An 18,420-nucleotide genomic window follows, 5' to 3' on the forward strand; every position below is an offset into this window, starting at 1 on the left:
AAAGTGCGACTAATAACAACCCCTGCTTGAAGAAGTGTGATCTAATGTGAATCACCACCATCCCAATGCACATAATATGAAAAAATAGGAAACTAATGTGCCTTAGCCGCTAGCCGCCAATGCCAAAAAAGTCAAACCCTTTTTACTCGTTGCACCCCTGGCCAAGATCCGAGATTGGAGGATGTGACGACAGTAGACCACACACACTGTAACACGACCAGAGAGAAGAAAAACCAAGCACATGCATGCTGTACCGTATGTAACACGTATGCACGTAGTGTAGCTGCATGTATGCATGTATGTACTGTAGCACCCCTGCCCCTGGGAACATTCCCGTTGGTTTAACTGCCGCTAACTTCGGAGTATGCAACAGCCGTCACAGACAGCACCAACGCCATATGTTTGCATGAGGTGTCTTTGACCGTTGTCCACTACTTAAGGTAAGGCGAGTCAGAGAGGGGGGAGGGAGACAACAAAAGAGACCATCAAGTGTTTCGGACACGTCACTTGGGTATCCTGGCAGAAGAAATCTCTTACGTAGTATCCGTATGACAATAACGCTTCACTATCATTCTCACATAGGTTGTTGTCTCTGTTCTCGATGATACCTAATTGTAACCTGCTTGTATTAGCCGTAGCATCTAAATTAATAGCAAAACCACCCTCACAGACACTAGATACCATGGTATTATTAAGTACAAGAAATACTTCTTGCATAGACTCTTATTTCTAGTGTTGCTCACTCTATCCTATACTATGTAACTCAAGAGCTTTTCGATCCATAGAAAGATCCGGGGTATCAGGTAACACTCACCAAAGCACTCTCCCATATAACAAAGGAAAGCCAAAGAGCCGAGAGAACTCCTGCCTTATCCCAAACCACTTCCCGCTAGATAAATATTGGATACAAAGCTAAATTCACAATTCCAATCTGGTATCAAATGAGTTGCCAACAAAACAAACCCGAAAACACAATAGCTAAACCATTCATAAAACACAAAGGAAACAACAAAATGAAAATGGGTCCTGGTCGATACTCGCACCCATGCCACTACTGAAGACATTGGTTTGAGCTGCCAGTCCCAAATAACCGTAATTCAAGGTATCCCTCTGCCGCGCGCTTTCGTAAAGCGCAGCTGCCTGTAGTTGTTTATCAAGTATACCATCGCCTTCGAGACGATGTACTGTTTGAGGAGCAAAGGCTCCAGGGGTATCCGGTCGCAGACGGGTCCAGCCTCATAACCCAGCGCAAGACAACTGGAACTTGGAGCAAATAGAAGGGAGTTAAAAAAGACAAGAACCTTTGGCCTAGGCGGCTACCTTGATATCTCAGTTCGCCCCATGTTCTAAGAAGTAACACGGAATGAAAGGGTGAAAACATGTCCATAGTACAGAGATACACGCTTACACCAACACGACCGTTATGAGAGCACTCCGTGCATGCAAACAATGCTCAACTTAAACAACAGGAAACATGCAATCAAAACGGAGAACAAGGAAACAAGATAAGACAAGACAACATTACAAGTTGCGATAAATTCGTCGGTTGCCCAACAGATGCGTCTTCCAAAAGTCCCACCCGCGAGTCACCAAAACCATGCCAAAAACCTGACCACTCCGATATTATATAATAGATGAGAACACTGGTCTCCATAACTGTATTGCGTAATCACACGCTTGCAAATCTCAAATCTCAAGTCCCATCGCATTAAGGCCTGCGGTGAGTGTCCCTTGTTGCCCACCCAGTCTCTGGAACTCGAGGCTGAACGGGAATCCACTGACCAGTTCGCGGATCCTGCTCTTGAACACCTGGGCCGGGGGGTGGGCCAGTAGGAGGTCGACCTTCCATTACTCTCAGGGGCGGTAGCCTCTCGCCGCTTGCTGAGGATGCCGCAGATGATGGCCGTGATGGCCCGCCATAACCTGACATGGGCATCGGAGGTAGCCCACTGGGAGATGCGCTCGGGTGCCCACTCGCAGGGGACCCGTATGGTGGTAGTGAGTATTCAGGATGGTCATCGGTTCGACGGCGTTGGGCTGGTCTTTCGTTCGATAGTGCTTCTCCATAACTCATGGATCCAGATGGCCCTGATGCCAACGACCCGGTCTCTGCATAAGAATTGCTTGTCGAAATAGTAGGACTAGGAGGTCCGGCAGCAAGGCCACTTATTGATGGCGTTTGTGCGACAATGTCTCGTAAACGGTTACGGTCTTCACGGTAGAAGTCCCGTTGTTGAATCAGCTCCTCGATCCTTATTTCCATAAGACGCCTTTCATCCCGAAGCTCTTGTAGTTGTTTTGAATTCTCCTCCTGCATAATCTTCTTCTTCCTCCTATGCCTTGTTGAAGCCACTGCGTTTCTCTGTCTCTTCTCGTCAGCTTTCTTGGACGCTTGCGAAAAATCCATATGAACAGGGATAGGTGCCTCGCTTCCCGGAAGTGCCAATAAAGCTTGCTGTCCCTCAACGCCAAAAAGGGACCCTCCCATCCCATGTCTTCGTAGTGTTTCCGACCACGGCGAGGCAGACTCGCTTGGGGGGCCTGGGCTGAGGAAAGGCCGACCAGCCTGCATGTTAGGAGAATATGAAGTTTGCGAGTGTACCAGAGGTGGTTGCGGACGACCCGGCGCATGGCTGGGGGGGAAAGCAGAGAGGGGAGCTTGCGTTCCAGGAGAAGCGACCGGCGGCTGCGAGTGCAACCTACCAGGATCCGACATCGCTGAGGGAGGACCAGTGGGTGCTCCAGTTAGAGGATGTAGATGGGGATATTGAGTTCTGGTGTCTTCCGGCGTTATATCCTCGAAGGGTCGCTTAGCAGATGAAAAGCCATGTAAAGACTGTCGCCCATCAGATTCACGAGATGGCACATGGCTAACACTTATGGCTCGAGGATGTTGTGTCGGGCTAGCTTTTGGTCTTGCACTATTTACGGCAGGGAATGGGAAAGCCGTTGTTGGGGAATTGCGTCCTGATGAAGGTCCTCCGAGAGGTGTCATCGGCCCTAAAGGTGTACCTGGAAGAGAAATCGACGCAGGTTGGGCGGGTGGGAAAGCTCGTGCGCCAGCAAAAGGTCCAGGTATTGAGCCAGCTGCCTGGCCTGGTGTCGTGGATTCAGAAGGACGAGCTGCTGGAGGAAGATGGCTACTACCCCCTGAAGCTAGTAGTCGTGGCTCCATAGGGTTGAGTATATTATGGACACCAAGGGTCTTTTGGGGGACCTGCTGTAATCTTTCCTCGCCATTTGTATAGGGAACATTGCTCACATCTTGGCGCAGATCGCGGTCACCGAGCTGCCTGTGTCGAACTGAGGAAGGCGAGACTTGGTCATCTCCCAAGGGGGACCTCGAAGAACGGCGTGACGCATGTTGAGATGCTGGTCCAGTATGCGACATTGAGACCAGACCGCCTGTGCACACCTGGCCACGAGGGCCGGCACATCGACCCTCCCCGAGCCTGGCTAAAGATGGTAGTTTATTGTCTTGACTGGCAGTTGGTTTCGATAGAGAAAAGTCTCTAGAAGGCCAAGTTGGTGTCGATGGTGTCCGTGGAGAGTTAGGCGATGCGCCGGTAGAATCTGTTGCGGCAGATCCGGGTCTGCTCTGAGATGGTTGTGCCTGCGACCACAGGCTTGTTGATTGAATCGCCAGATTGGATGAGTTGTTGTTGCGGACGGGATGGGAAGCTAACCCAAACAGTCCTCTCTTGAAGCAATACTAAGGCAGACTCTTCAGAGCTTCAGAGGGGAAGCAAGTGAGTCGTAATGTTATAAGAGTTCTACGGATCCTCTTATAACCAGCACTCTTGCGCAAACCGAGCTAGAACGGGGGGGATGGTATTGAGGAATAGTAAATCAATAAGTCAACCGGGTTGTAATCAGCAACAAGTCCCTGACCATGAACCGCACGATGCGATGTCTGAACTTCAGCTTGATCCAAGGGAAGGCAACTTAGCTCACTTGCAAATAGATTGCAGGTGAAGATGAACCGCGCAAGTGTGGTTGCCGAAAAGCCAGTACTGGGAGCAGGGATATATCAATGGTACAGGCCTGCCAGCAAATCATACACCTCAAAGACAAATTCCCGTTCTGAATGGCCGATGCTGTGTGGCTATGGATGGAGCCAAGGTCTCAAGCAATCCTCTCGCCTTGCAATTCCAATTATTGGCTCTGCTGTACTGTACTTGGTCGCCCACGTCACCTCTTTCTGGAGAGGATCTTGCAGCCGCTTGAGATGAAATGCAAAGAGTTGGAACAGATGCAGACGGTAGTTTCGTGACTTAAACAACGACGAAGAACAAGCCTTGTTGGTGGATGGGAAGACTGTTAGCGAGCTGTATAGTCTGGTATCGTAAGGCTGTAAAAATGAAAAGAGGAAAAAGAGTAACGAAGATGAAGGAAGAACAGAGCTGTGTCAGGCACAGGGAAGCTCTAGTGATGTAAGATGTCTGTCCGGCACCAGCAAGAGAAAACATCTAGGTACGAGAAGCGAGTCTGTCCCAGGATGGAGCTATTGTAATCCAGGGCCACACTGTGTAGTATTCTTTATTTGCTCTGGTACGAACCATGTAAGCCTTGAGCTGCTCCTGGTACGGCGACAAGCCCTTATCAAGCCCCAGAACTGGGCCGGGCATCCAAAGTAGAAGTCCCGCAATGGCCAAGGTCAACACATTAGCGAAAGAAGCCGTGCTTAGCTTCTGAGACTAAGCTGGGGTTTAGAGCTAGGGCCCAACAGTGACCAAGCTAGCCAAGCTCTCTGTCAAGGTGATGAGATGAATGGTGCTAATGCCGGGGAGCGTTTTGACCAGGGGTCATGAAGACTAAGAGTAGTGTGTACGTACCAAGACTCCACGGCGTCAGGTCCTCAGCAAGGCTTAGGAGACTGGGGGTCCCTAAAGACGGGGAGCTGCCGGTAGCTTTGCCGTCATGTCATTTTTTTTTTTTTTTTTTTTTTCAATCCTTCGTTGTCTCTGTCAACGTAGTCGGTGTGGTCTACAACCGAATTGAGCTCAATTCAAGCTTTTCTCGGACCTTAATACTTGCCACTGGCGACATATGGAAGGGTAAGCATACACCAATAGAGTTAATATCGTTACTGCAGGGCTCAATGGTCACAGAACGGAAGCATACGAGGCCACCAAGGCTGTGAAAAGAGGCAGGCCTCAGTTGAAAAATTCCGGATGCTTCGCATCATCCCAAGGCAAAGGAAGCTAAACTGAACTCGCTGGACACCGCCATCAGTCTACGGATAGTTAGCTCAGAAATTGGCTGGCGGGCTAGCAACCCAAGCATCCGGAGACCAAGGGAAGCTAGAGCGGTCAACGGGAATGCCATGTGTACGTATCCGCAGTATGTGCGGTAGCCGTGGGCACGGTTGTGGTTGTGATATTCCGATCAGAGCACTGCATCGATCCCGTGCAAGATCAACTGCGGCCCGTCTATACCCAAGCCCAAGCGCCATCAGTACATTCTATAGGTATCTTGCTTCCTCAAGTTTTGGTCGAGTTATAGATGCATATACATGCCAGGAGACACAGCTGACATCAAGTGAATGACGGGAGGACAAGGTCTCATTGCCAGTCCTGGTGGGCGACTAGATGATGCACGAAGTGGACCATGGATCTGCTGTAAGTCAGTCTGAAGAAGAGATTCTTGGCCAAGATAAAGTCGTAGTACATAGACGCGGTAACAGTAACGCGTCTTGTGTAAAACCAAAAAGCAACACTAGGCATGAGCTTGCAGAGCAGAAGAGAAAAGAGACGACAAGGACCAGCCCACTTGTACAGATACCGCTATACTAGCCAAGATACAGTACATAGGTACAGTACGCATGGTAGAGCTGAGAATGAGATGGGACAAAGAAACAAAAGATCGTCGTTGCGCCCCGTGTCCGTGGTTTTGGGTGGTGCGGACCTTGGTCTAACTGACCCTGGCTAGTCGTTGCAAGGTCCTGGTTCCTTGAGCGGTTGATTGCGTTCTGATTAACTGGTGTTACATTAGTTGATATGTTTTCTTTTCTTTTTTTTTCTCATGATCCAAAGCCAGAGAGTGCGCAAAATGCAAACTGTAGACTATCCACGGAGTTCGTGCTGATGGGGGCAAGCCTCGCAGGCCTCGAATGCGATGCGAATGTTGCAAGCTCGCATATACAGTAGATCATTGTCGTTCATGATGACATGGCATTGCATAGAGGGTCCCCCACCAAAACCCAACCCGGAAAAATAGAGAGCCATGAGTTCACACAAGACAGCACTCACTTGCATTGTCTTGCCCTGAGATGTGTGACTGAGACACAAAAGAGACGTTGGAAGCCAAGGTAGGGCAGGGCTGCAGATGGAGGCAAGGCCGTACCGTACGTATTCTTGGAGACACCCCTTGAGGTGAAAGAAGAGGAGTCAACTCAGAGTTGAATAATTTGCCGTTCCATATTGATAATGATGATGGTATCAAAAGCGAAAACCCTCATCTGCCAAAGAATAAATCAACAACAACTGATGTGAGATTGGCAAGAAAAGCAAATCGTCAATCAGGAGCCTGGTCATTCCATTATTCAAATTTCTGACGGAGCTCAAAGTCATCTAAGGTAATGGAACGAACCCGTTAGGGTAGGCAGCTCGTCTATAGCCGCTGTCTACTAAATTGGTAGTCACGCAAGAGCAGCGGGAGCAAGTGAACCTGTGCGTACCTTAGTACAGTACAGGCATCAATGAAATGAGAAGTGCAGGCAGGTGCGTGCCGTAATTAGCAATTCCCTTCAACATCACCCACCTCAATATCTACCTTGCCTTGCATTCAATCATGGAAAACCCTTTCCGAGCGTCTCAATCATTATACCCAGCCAACTTCAAACTCCAACTCCAACTCCAACTCTTCTAGCTCAAACTTGCACACACATCTCACGCCACAACATGCCATGCCATGCACAAATTTTCGTGCGGAAAGGCGGAAAGCCCATGAACTTATTATTGTGGCTGTCTATTTCTACGATGAACACTCCAACGCGGTGTTGTTGGCATCGCCAATACTGGTCCCAACACGCATTTCATGTCTTGACAGAGAATAACCCGTCCAGGGCCCTTTTCCTCTTCTGAACGTCCTTTATAGGATACTTCAAAGATGACGTTCATTGCTATGGGTGCTTTCACTTTCGTTCATGGCAGAGGACAAGTGAAGTTCTTGACGTTTGTTGACCGTTCTGTTCTCTCGATATTCTTCCCCCGAAACCCCTGGAGCGTTGATATACGGTACATTGACCGAGGGGTGAGTGTGGGTGTGGGTGTGGGTGTGGGTGCAACGAATGGCAATCCGCACGACGACAGCATTCTTGACGGGTCACGGTGAATTGCATAACCAGGGGACTCTACCGGGGAAGGGGTCCTGGTCCAGCCAGAGCTGCAAGGCCCGCCAGCGTGCAGATGCAACCATCCATGACAGTTGTCTCTAATGGAGAGGACCAATGTGCATTGAGTGGATGTCGGAGCTCTTACGAGCACAGGCGCGCGTACCGGGGCAATGGTTGGAGTCTAGCAAGCTTTCACGATCAGACGCGACATTACGTACCTATCGATAATGTCACGCGCAGGATGGGCGGATTAGATCGTGCCGCAGTAACGAATGCTAGGTTATCACTACCAGTCACCCACGAGCTTAAGCCACTCTTTCAGCGCTGCCGCGGCAAAACAAACTTGTGAACCATCAGACAATTCAGAGTGCCTATCCCCTCGCCCACAAGTTCAAGACCACCAAATGAAGCGCTAGCGTGCACCACTCACTCTATCATCCATTGAGCGGTTATGAAAATGGATAAAAAGCAAACAATCAGAGTTATTGACATGGCTGCCTCTGGCTTTTCCTAGCTGATCTTAGATTGGCATACCTCGCACAGATGCGTACGGCCCAGGGGTGGTGTGACGTCGCTGTGATTGTGCAATGGTGATTTATTTCAGACTCCCCAGGAAATGAATCCGCCGCAAAAGCGAAATGAGGTGGACTAAACGTCAATATTGTTGGATGACGGGTGACTTGAAACGCTTTCACATCACTCAGCAAGTTCTATTCAGCGGCACGGGGCGTGTTTAGTGTTTGGCATCGTTTGAATGCCGTGGGCCAAGGCGACCCGACCAAAGCCAAAAACGCTGGTTCAATTCTTGCTACATCAGTTTGATCCTTCAGCCTGGCTATTGCAAAGAGCTTATACTTACCATTCTGGGCGTGATTCTTATTTCCCTTCGTTTTCATGACCATATCCACGCACCACAACAACCCGACGACACTATAACAACTTCAAATTTGATTATAGTGTCGATAATGGTGGGGGTGAGATATCGTTGAAAGGATAGCCGAAAGCCTTGATTATCAACAAGACGCAAAAGGTTTATGAGGTGGCGGTCTCATCAGTGCGGGGGCAGGATTATTGGTGAAATCCTATCACCTCTGCTGATTGTGTAATTACATACAGATACAGATGCAAGTGAAGTTTCGACATTCAGATTACAGACATCTGCATGGTTGTCACTCTCAACGTCAACCTGCAGCACTTACACAAACAGTGCCTTGGTCAGCAGAGCCCACAAGGACGAGTGAAGCTGCGAGGCTGAGGAGAAAGCATGAAACGAGTCAATCATGTGTCGCCAGGATCAGGATTAGCCCCCTCCCTTGATGCTTATGGGTTTTTACATTGCTCAGTATGTCAGACGTCCCATGTTATAGCCCTCCCCATTCTTACACCGGCCCGTCCCTAGTAATTACTTTAGTTATCTTTGGTTTGGTTCTCTGCGCGTATGATATGGCCTCCGCCCATCTCCAAAAGCTAATGAATGATATCCCAGGTTTATTTTATGAAGTTGCCGCCATTTACGTTTCCCTCCTCACCCCTGCCTTGGGGTGATGGCCAACCTTTTTGTCCTTTTGAGCTATCACCTCGTTAAAGTCCGACAACATCATAACCCATGCTGAGACGCTGCAGACGTGGCCTTATTCCCCGAAACTCTATACCGCTTCGCGCTTGTACTGAGAAAGAGGGCGGAGGGTGCAGAGGAGATCAATGTTCTGGCCCTTCAGCCTCGACACCTATCCCCGGTCTAGCAGCGGCGATCGTGGGCCCACGACGCCTCCCGTGACCACGAGCGGTCAGGGAAAGCGGCCAGGGGCCAAGGAGCCAGGCAAAACGTTTCTAGCTAATCAATGAACATCTGTAGCTATGGCATGCATTGCATCTGCAGCTAATTTGCCCTGCCCTGTCATGCGTTGCGTCTTGTCGTGGCCCAGGATGTGCTGGCAGCGTGGTATTTCTTGGAGTCTACCCACACGACCCTAACAACTGAAGACCAAGCGAGTCAAGGTGTTATATAACCGAGGCCAAACAGTTCACAGTGAGTTGTAGCTTGGGCCTGGTTCATGCAGAAGCCCACTCTTGCATCTACGGCATGCAGCAGCACAGCATCGATGCAAAACTGGCCAACGACGGGCACACACACTGCATAGCTAGTGAATGCAGGTAACGATGTTGGTAGGCATCTGTCAGCCAACGGGGCCGCGTCCGCTTCACTCCTTTTTACTGCTGCAGCATCTTTGCTACTTCGAAGCAGGGCGGTGTGAGTGTGTGTCTTTCTTGCATACATTTTACCGGCCGACAGATGCGTGGGAACTGTGGGTTGAGCTGTCCTTGATGCGTTGTCCTTTTGACGTTCCAGTTGCTCGCCATGAGGGTGGTGTTGCTGCCCGATGACGACCTGATGGTTCCGCGACCGGAGAGAAGATCTGACGGGCCCTTGAAAGCGCTCCTGGGTTTCAACTCACGATGCTTCGTTGTTGTCTATTTTCTGCTCGACTCGGGTGAATGTACTGTTGACCACGTCAGTATGTTGTGGGCGTGCATATCTGAGGATGCGAGGGAGATTTCAACTGGAGCAGAAGGCTTTCATTGGTCATGTTCGCTCACGATGCTTACCAGGCTATGCTGATGAGAAAAGTCCTCCATCGCATTAGGATGTAGATGAGTTTCGGTATTCGTCCTGGGAAAGGTTCGAGCATGACTGTGTTGCGCCATTGAAGAGCGTGGGGGTTGGCCACAACGATCTTGCCCCACGTGCAACGACTCGATAGACGAACATCATAGATTCAAAGCTCGCAGTGAGATGAGACTTGTTGAATGAAGGCTCGAGTCTTAAAGGGTGAAAAGTGGACGCGGTGGTTAGCTTCACCGCGCACTGAGTGGTTATCATTCTTCTGTGCAGCGATGAGCCCGACAATTTAACCAAGTCTGCCGCACCCATGAATCGGCGTCTAATGCCTACACATGTTAACTATGCATTCTGCGGCCGTATTTGAGACCCGACACATACAGCCGCAAGCGCGCACAACGACTGTGCACAATTTAATCGAGTTCTCGCTGCCCAATTACGTCTCTTGCACGACACCATACGTCCCGACAGTCTGGGTCGCGGCTTTCACCAAGCAAGATCGACTGTTACAGCGTGTTGGTTAGACAACGCCACAGCAAGCCAACATTATGGGCGGACCACTTGTGTGGCCGAGTCCATATTGGCCCTAGGGGGGCTTCCATGTTGCCAATTTCAGTGACACCCAGATGCACTACAGCCCTGGCAGAGACTGAAAAGTGGAATTCGAATGCAGTCAGAACCAAGATCAAGACTTTGCCAATCAAAGTCGATGTAGGCACCATCTGAATATGGCAATTTGAAGGAAATAAAGGCCGGGTCTGAGGCCCGGCGGGCCCGGAGTTGGCTTCGGAGCGCACTCAACCACATCCGTGCCGAACCGGATGAGTGGCCTTTCATTGAATTTATCCATAATCGAAGCGTCGAAATAATCGATTCTCTCTTTTAGAGTTGCTTCACTTTCAACTTGTTTTCCCTCCCCCCTTGATTTCGGTAGTGCTCGCACATCCTTTGTAGCCCTTTATATCAGAACTCATTACAAGAGCTCCCCACTCTCAACTTCGGTTTGCCCTGGCCCGTTCGATTTCCCCTCATACATCATAGAACATCATCCTGACCTCAACCCCGCCGCCATTGGCCATTACTAAGTGGTATATAGCTTTATTTTCAAGTCACCTTACCCTAAAACTAACAGGACATCAGGGTCATACCGAACTTATTGACAATGAGTGCCAACATTCAGCAATGGACGGTTGAGAAACCTTGGCTTGAGACACACTGTCTATTGGGCGAAGGACCTTTCTATGAGGAATCAACGGGCAATCTGCGCTTTGTTGATATCCGCAACAAAAGGTTACATTATGTGAAGGTGGCTGAAGGCCCTTCGTCTCTTAAAACCATCCAACTGGACGTATGCCCTACTGTCACAGCCAACATTGCTGGGGTTGATCCCCAGGAACGCATCGCCATTGGTGTCAAGTATGGACTGGCTGTTCTCGACGTCAAGAAGGAGACATACGAACTTATCCAGCCATTCGAAGAACCCGCTAATGAGCGTATGCGAAGTAACGATGGCGGCGTGGATCCTCTTGGTCGATTCTGGCTAGGTACAATGACAGACTTCGGACTCGGTCCCTTTAAGCCTGAAGGTACTCTACCCTGCCCAAAGCAAAGCGGTGCACCCGCATCAAGACCCAGTTCATTCCCTCTACGTCGTATCTCTTGTTCATCAAATCTGACATGTTGGATCTAGGAGCGGTCTATCTAATGGACGCCAAGTCACGAGAGGTCAAGCTGCCTAATATGACAATCCCCAACACACCAGGTTGGTCTCCTGATGGAAAGACTCTATATGTTACACACTCGAATGCCAGAGAGATTTATGCCTTTGACTTTGATACCGAGTCTGGGGAGATTTCTAACAAGCGCGTTTTCTACACCCATGATGGTTCAGGCGAGCCAGACGGCTTCCGTGTAGATGTAGACGGGTTCCTTTGGCAAGCTGTATATGGTGAGGGTCGTGTCATTCGAATCGACCCCAGCACAGCCAAGATTGTTGGAGAGGTCAAAGTGCCGACCAACAACACCACTTGTGTGCACTTTGTTGGTACTGAGCTTGTCATAACAACTGCCGAGGACGGCGAGGGCGAGGGATCAAGCCGCGAGAACGGTGGTCATGTGTTCAAGGTGGACGTTGGAATCCGGGGATTGAGGCTCAACGATTTCAAGCTATAGAACTCGATCTTGACAGCGACAAGTGCTGACAGGCATCGAATCGTTTGTTACAGCTCATTCCCGACTATAGACGCAGAGGCAGAGCAACGAAAGCACAGACCTTGGCAATGCCTGAGGAAGTTTGGTTTGGCACGCACTAAAAGTCCCTGAGGCTTTCACAATCGTAGGTATCCCAATCAAGTTGATCATCTGCTAGCACCCGGATCTTCCTCTCATGGACATGTTCTATCCTCGCTTCTGTTTTCTTTCTTTATGGTTCAAGTTCTGGACCTACTCGGAACTTTGAACCCGGACCCGGACGGACCATGATCCTGGCGCTTGGGTCGTTCCATGATATCCGTATTCCTGGACAACCTTGTTTGCTTGCTCGTTGGGATGCTACACAGTGCTTAAGGACCGTGGCTCTCGCCAATGTTTGCCTACATATGATCCATGGAGCACATCCGGGTGGTCTTGTGATTTTTGCGAACCCAATGTTGCTTTCTCTGTCTCTTTCTGACTATTGAATGCCTCACAATGGATGGAGCATCGTGAGACACGGAGCTGTTTAGCTCTCTCAACTACCGGATTCAAGGTCCACTAACTCCCACAAGTGTATTGTTTACCGAAGAACACGTCCAGCGCATGACTCGCGTGTAGTTCTCCCTTACACCGCTGTCACCCTCGACGCCTTGACCGCTTTCACTCACATTGTGAAGCTCTGCGTGGTCGGAACTTTTTTCGATGTTTGTTGCGTTGTTACGTGCATAAGAGAAGTATATGTGATGGCTAGGGTCATAGCAAACATGGGACCCCCTAGCAAAGGATGCAGATGCAGTTTGGAATTCGATGCTGGCATCTGTGCCTTTGACGGCTGCATACTACATATTCTCCTGCACATAGCGAGCACGCATTGCATGAGGTTGGGTTTTTCGCTAACAAGACGCAAGGCCAGACAATGAAAGGGTTTCACCGACAACTCAGCTCTTGTCTCTCTCTCACCGCTTCCAATGAAGCATTCATTGATCACGGCTGGAATTGATGTAAGAACCCAATGCGAACAAACACACTTGGTCCCCTGGCAGACGCCCTCCGTCTAAATATAATGGTTCGTTCGTTTCGCTCACACATGAAGAAATCCGCTTCATCCCTGCTTCAAAGTGAAATCATAATGCTTTTCTTGACATTTCGTGTATCCCCCTAGTTGGTCAAACAAGCAACATCTTATCTCGAAACATCCTCGTCAAGACGCAGCACAGGTCGATCCTGTTCTAGGTTACACCCTGTTCGCCTCACTCACAACACAACAGTCACATTCCAAATCCTGTCTCCGTTACATATGTAGGGGTCTATCACGTCAAAAATCAAAAAGTCGATTTACCCTAGGTTTAACACCCCAGCCCTACCTATGCATACAAAAAGTCAAAAGGCTAGAGACAAGAACACCAACACCCCCTGTCACCGCTTCTCAAAACCTTGAGGATTTTTGCTCCGGGCCACCCCCTGGCACATCCTCTCAGCATCAGCACCTGGCAAACCGGGGAAGAGTGGAGGCTGCAGTAGGGCCCGGGGCTTAGACCGGGAAGCCGTGGAATCGTCCCTGTTGGCTGACTGCTATTGACAGCTAGAGTTTCGCTGCGGTTGCTGACGTTGGACTGTAACGCCGTTGAGGTTGAAGGATGGAGCAGAAGGATGTTGTTATCCGCCGATAGCGTCCTTGACTCGATGTCAGTGCGCTGTCATGGCTTTTGACATGCGAACGAACTGCTCTCATGTACTCGAGTCACGATGTGATTGTGAAGAAGCCTCAAGGCCAATAGTTACTGATAATTTGAACTTTGTAGGTCAATGTGTATCAATACTGAAGTTAATAACAAATAAACTATCAAAAAAGCAATACTTTCTCCGTCCTGTCCGGTCTATCCTAACCATTCTAATCTTCTTACTCCTACGAGCCTCTGCTCTATCGCTGCTTCATGTGTTCCTGTAGACCATCTTTCAAGTCTGTATTGATCACCAAGTCATCCTTGCCTCTAAGATGCATCACTACTGTGAGGCCCTCAATGTCAACATCACCATTGGGGTGTGAGCACACGCCCTGAGTCTGTTTCGCTGGCGACGGGCGCCCTGATTCCAGCCCAAGTTCGTCAACTTGGCTCTTGAGGTCCATGTAGCGTGCTCGCCAAGCACACATGTGGTTGTATGGCATCACAGGTCTAGGGTCATAAATCAATGTTGACATTTCAGAGTCGTTGCGAGATCGATCCTCTGTTATGCTCGGGAGTCTCGTGCTCTTTGGCCCTTCTGCTGTTATCTCTTGTGGCTGTGGACTTTTGGCCAACAATTCCTCGACGCTCTTGCGAGCGAGTGAATGCTCAATGTCTGTTACTTTGAGCCGAGGCATGGGTGACTCAAACACAGCACTCAATTCATTCTCAGTCTTGTTATGTGACTCATCTTCCACGAAGATCTGAAAACCACCCTCTGTTTGCTTAGGTGATGATGACTGAGTAGGATTGCAGTTGAAGCAACTATCCTTCCTATCTTTTTCAGGTAGTGGCGTACGACGATTTACACTGCTGAGTTCACGCCTCCAGTTCTCGACATGGGAAGGGGTTAGTTGCTGACTTCGTGGCTGTTCTGAAGACCTATCGACCTTCCTTAACTGCGTCCTCTATGACAAGATACCGGTAGCCTCGGCATTCGGTCTTTCAGAGTCATTGTTGATACGTGGAGTTGGTTTAGGCATCATTTTCCCCTCAGGGACAGGTTCATCGAGTTTGCCAATCCTTTTCTTGGAGTTGGGATCAGCATCATGACCTTTGTCTGACAAGGACTTGTTTTGAGCTTGTGGCGCAATCCTTTCATTTGCCTCTAGTGAAGTGTCGAGGCCTTTCTTCGGTCCTTTGGACTCAGAGACGGGCTTTTCACTAGTTGGACGTGAAGTCAATGTTCTCGTGTGGTCTCTCGGCGCGTCATGGGTCTTGTTATTGTTTATAGGGTGCTTTATCCAATGGGCATCCTTGGGTTGGGTATCGTCATGGGGTTCATGAGACTTTGGGCTCGGATGCCGATCCCCCTTGTGATAATCGGTAAGATTAGGTGGCTGTGGCTCAATCTCGTCAGGCACTGCCGGCTCTTTGCTCAGATTGTGTTCGATAGTGTCTTTTGCCACTGTGACAGTCTCGTCTCGACTCAAGGAGTGATCAATACCAGGTAGACTCTGTACCCTCAACATGTAGCCGTCCGCCCGCATGCGCCCGTCTTGCCCGTTTGTTGGTTTCTCGTCCGTAGAAGGCTCGAGAGTCTGTACACCAGCTGCTAAATGCTCCATTATATGCTGTGAGTGATGGAGATCTTGTCCATGATGATAGAGTTGGTCAATTTTCATCTGTAACTTGCTTCGGGATGGTGAATCCCTCGGTGACTGTGTGTGCTTCTTCTCTTTAGGTTTGCATTCATCTGTATCAATCATATCCAAATCATTGCCTTCGACCACTTGCGCTCCTAAACTACGCCAGGTCGCACAACCAATGCTATGCCGCGTTGGATGATGGCCATCGTGTGTAGCTCTACAACCAGGGTCGGAGCATTCTTCCTCTATGTGAGAAACGCGGGGCGAGCTGGATTTGAGACGATTAGGTACACAGTCTGAGGGCCTGGGTTTACGTTCCACTTGCACTGATCTCGTTGTGATTTCAGGTTCTGGTGCTTCTTTCTTCATTCCTCTGTCTGCCACAAAAAAGGGGTTGTTCTTCACTGAGCTAGAGATCTCTGTTGGTGCCGCAATCGTCTTCTTCCGAGTGGGCTTCAAGGTGTTTTGATCAGTTCTCGGTCTTTGGCGAGATTGCGTCTTGGTTCTAAAGGATGTCCCTGGCGTATCTGGCTCCGATGCGAACCTTGAGAGCTTACGACGACGAGCAGTATCGACTGTAGTTCGCGTAGTGTGACTGCGCTCACCTTCAGGGTATTCATCTTGTGTTGGTAGCTCGGGTATCTTGTCTATGAAAGAGTGTTTTTGATACTGTATTGAACTGTTGAGAACCCTGTGTTCAAGGGGTTGTCCAGGGGTCTCTCCCGTACACTTCATACAAGAATCGTGGCCGCAGTGCGAGCAATATCGTTCGAAAGCGAGAGGATTGCCGCACGAGTGACAGATCTGCGAGAAGATCGCTTTCGTTTGTTTGATTTGATCTGGCGTCCCTGCATCGCCATCCGAGAACCATCCAGCGGGTCTAGAGATTCCATACTGCTCAAGGATGTCCATCGCATCTTGGCATTTCTCTGTGGAGCTAGCAGTACGAGAGCGGTTTGTCGACTCAAGGTATGAGGACATGAAAGATTCTGAAGGAAGCATGTCTGTACTAGCTGAGTATCGAAGAGCTTGGCTCGGTCGATTCGAGGCAGTTCGTCCGTAGCTCGTCCTAGGCGGGAAGCCAGCAACACTTGGTTTTGTTGATGCATTTCTTCCCCTGGACCCCCTGACAGCACTGAACCTTGGATTATCTTTTTGCGATAGAGTTGAGGATATCTGTCTCGGAAGTGTATCTCTTGATGTGCGACTCTTGTTGCCACTGGCCACTCCTGGTCCCTAACCTATCGTGGTGCTTCTACTCGGTCGCTTAGAAATATCAGAAGGTCGCCCACTCGCGGCTTGCGGTTCGGTAAGTGTTTGGAGCTGGCGAACACGATCACCGACGACTCCCGGAGGGATCATATCGTGTTGTTGGGTTTAGGGATGATATGCTATTCAAGAGATTTGGCTAATCGTACCAGAAGCCATGCGACACTGCTACGAAGCGGGAAGACGGCAACCGGCGATAGCCCAGAAGCTCGAATAGTCGATATAGAGTATCAATATGCGAGGTGCAGAAAGGGGTGGCATGTTGTAGGTAGGAATTACAAATCAGGAGCGTGAGGTGAATGGCAGGGAGAGAGAAAAGTCCATCCTACCTCAAAATTGCAGGTGTGGAAGTTGTGGAAAACAGCGCTAGGTCAAGCATTGCATTGAATAGCAACGTCACTGAAAGATAGAGAATTAATGAGGAAGGTGTCACTGAGCAAAGGAACAAAAGTGCATTTTAGGAGGAGCACAACCAGGACTGGTATCAATTGTCACAGCTTTTCGTGCTAAATATGGGTAGAATATTGATGTACAAGGGCCTCCGTCACAACAAACTCGCTGTACACTTATTTCACGTGCGCAGACAGGGTCTCGAGAACCTGTTCCCTCGTTAGTAAACTCAATCGCAAGTTTATGTCGCCTGAAACCCACCTCCAGCTCGATCTTGGCCTCAGCAATATCCTGCTCGCTTCCGCTGCCGTTGGCAACCTTCTGGGCCTCAGCAATCTGGGCTCGGATGGCCTCGGCGCTGAAGTCCTCAAGGGGGTATCCCTCAACAGCGTTGATGCTGAGGACGGAGTTGGGCTGGACGGTAGCGAATCCACCAGAGACTATGACAAAAATTCCATCAGCGATTTGTCGACCTTGGGCAATTGCATCTGGATCTGTAACTCATGACGTACGGAAGAACTGCTTGGAGCCAGCGGACTCCTCGACAACCTCAACCAGACCAGGCTTCAGCTGCTCAATGGAAGGAACGTGGTTGGCGAGGACACCCATCTCTCCAGACTCGGCGGGGATGTTGACCTGGACGACATCCTGGGACTTGTAGATAGACTGCGGTGCGGCAATTAGCTCCCATGCATCAATCAATTGGCGACGGTGCCATCATCGTGAGGGTCGAATTGTAATCGTATTCGTCGATCCGGGTATCGCGCGGGCGGTGTCATACCTGGTGAGGAAGGGCAAGGCTCAGCTTGATCTGCGATAACGGTCAGTCGGGTTCGGTAGGCAAAACCAGTCGTAGCCGGGGACGGGGTTCGCTGAATCTTGCCTTGTCGGGGACGGCCTCGGCGTAGGTTCTTCGCTGGAGGGGGACTCGGATAGCGGAAGGGCGAGCTCGGAGAGCCGCACGGGCAACGCGGAAGGAGTTCATGATGGGCTGAGCTGGTGGATGAGGTTGTTGCTTGGGTGAGCTCAATTGAGGCCGCTGGCACGAATCTTTGCCGGAGCAGCAATTCGCGATTCGGCTAGCGGGAAAATCCGACACCTATCTTGAGCACGTGCCAGATCACATGACCTCCATTGTCCTTCCAACCGACCTACCTATGGAAGTCCTTCGACAGTCAACAGTTTCATATGCTCTACGTATTTTACGTGAAACGAAGTTCCCTATGAATTTTTTTCTTATAATATGCTGTTCTTATTGCTTGCTATACTAATATATATTGCATGACATCCACAAAGTAC

General features: G+C 49.7%; 3 protein-coding genes across 3 annotated transcripts; 1 reads left to right on the top strand and 2 right to left on the bottom strand.

The window, feature by feature from the left end:
- Positions 1-1,708: 1,708 nt before the first annotated feature.
- Positions 1,709-3,391, bottom strand: BKA55DRAFT_589934 (uncharacterized protein; the record flags this gene model as incomplete). Its single annotated transcript, XM_046195016.1, has 1 exon — positions 1,709-3,391. The coding sequence occupies one exon, from the start codon at positions 3,389-3,391 to the stop codon at positions 1,709-1,711; it is 1,683 nt and encodes a 560-aa protein (XP_046055384.1).
- Positions 3,392-11,118: 7,727 nt separating this feature from the next.
- Positions 11,119-12,128, top strand: BKA55DRAFT_500383 (uncharacterized protein; the record flags this gene model as incomplete). Its single annotated transcript, XM_046186749.1, has 2 exons — positions 11,119-11,542; positions 11,647-12,128. The coding sequence occupies 2 exons, from the start codon at positions 11,119-11,121 to the stop codon at positions 12,126-12,128; spliced, it is 906 nt and encodes a 301-aa protein (XP_046055385.1).
- A 1,878-nt stretch (positions 12,129-14,006) lies between these two features.
- On the bottom strand, positions 14,007-18,171 carry BKA55DRAFT_671400 (uncharacterized protein). Its single transcript, XM_046197964.1, has 7 exons — positions 17,969-18,171; positions 17,903-17,932; positions 17,634-17,787; positions 17,383-17,561; positions 16,068-16,698; positions 14,796-16,037; positions 14,007-14,651 (listed from the first exon to the last, which is right to left on the bottom strand). Exons 1-7 carry the CDS (start codon positions 18,104-18,106, stop codon positions 14,071-14,073), a joined length of 2,955 nt encoding a protein of 984 aa, XP_046055386.1. The 5' UTR covers positions 18,107-18,171; the 3' UTR covers positions 14,007-14,070.
- Between the last annotated feature and the right edge of the window lie 249 nt (positions 18,172-18,420).

Source organism: Fusarium redolens (assembly GCF_020744475.1).
Source record: "Fusarium redolens strain MPI-CAGE-AT-0023 chromosome Unknown BKA55scaffold_2, whole genome shotgun sequence".
In the NCBI taxonomy this organism is placed as follows: domain Eukaryota; kingdom Fungi; phylum Ascomycota; class Sordariomycetes; order Hypocreales; family Nectriaceae; genus Fusarium; species Fusarium redolens.

What these genes read in the sequence shown, in the direction of transcription:
- BKA55DRAFT_671400 (XM_046197964.1), bottom strand. Translation starts at nt 18,106, where the DNA reads ATGAACTCCTTCCGCGTTGCCCGTGCGGCTCTCCGAGCTCGCCCTTCC. An exon ending in TGGCTCCAAGCAGTTCTTCC is followed by an intron (nt 17,562 to 17,633) that starts GTACGTCATGAG and finishes TTTTTGTCATAG; the next exon opens with TCTCTGGTGGATTCGCTACC. An exon ending in AGGCCAAGATCGAGCTGGAG is followed by an intron (nt 16,699 to 17,382) that starts GTGGGTTTCAGG and finishes ACGATAGGTTAG; the next exon opens with GGACCAGGAGTGGCCAGTGG.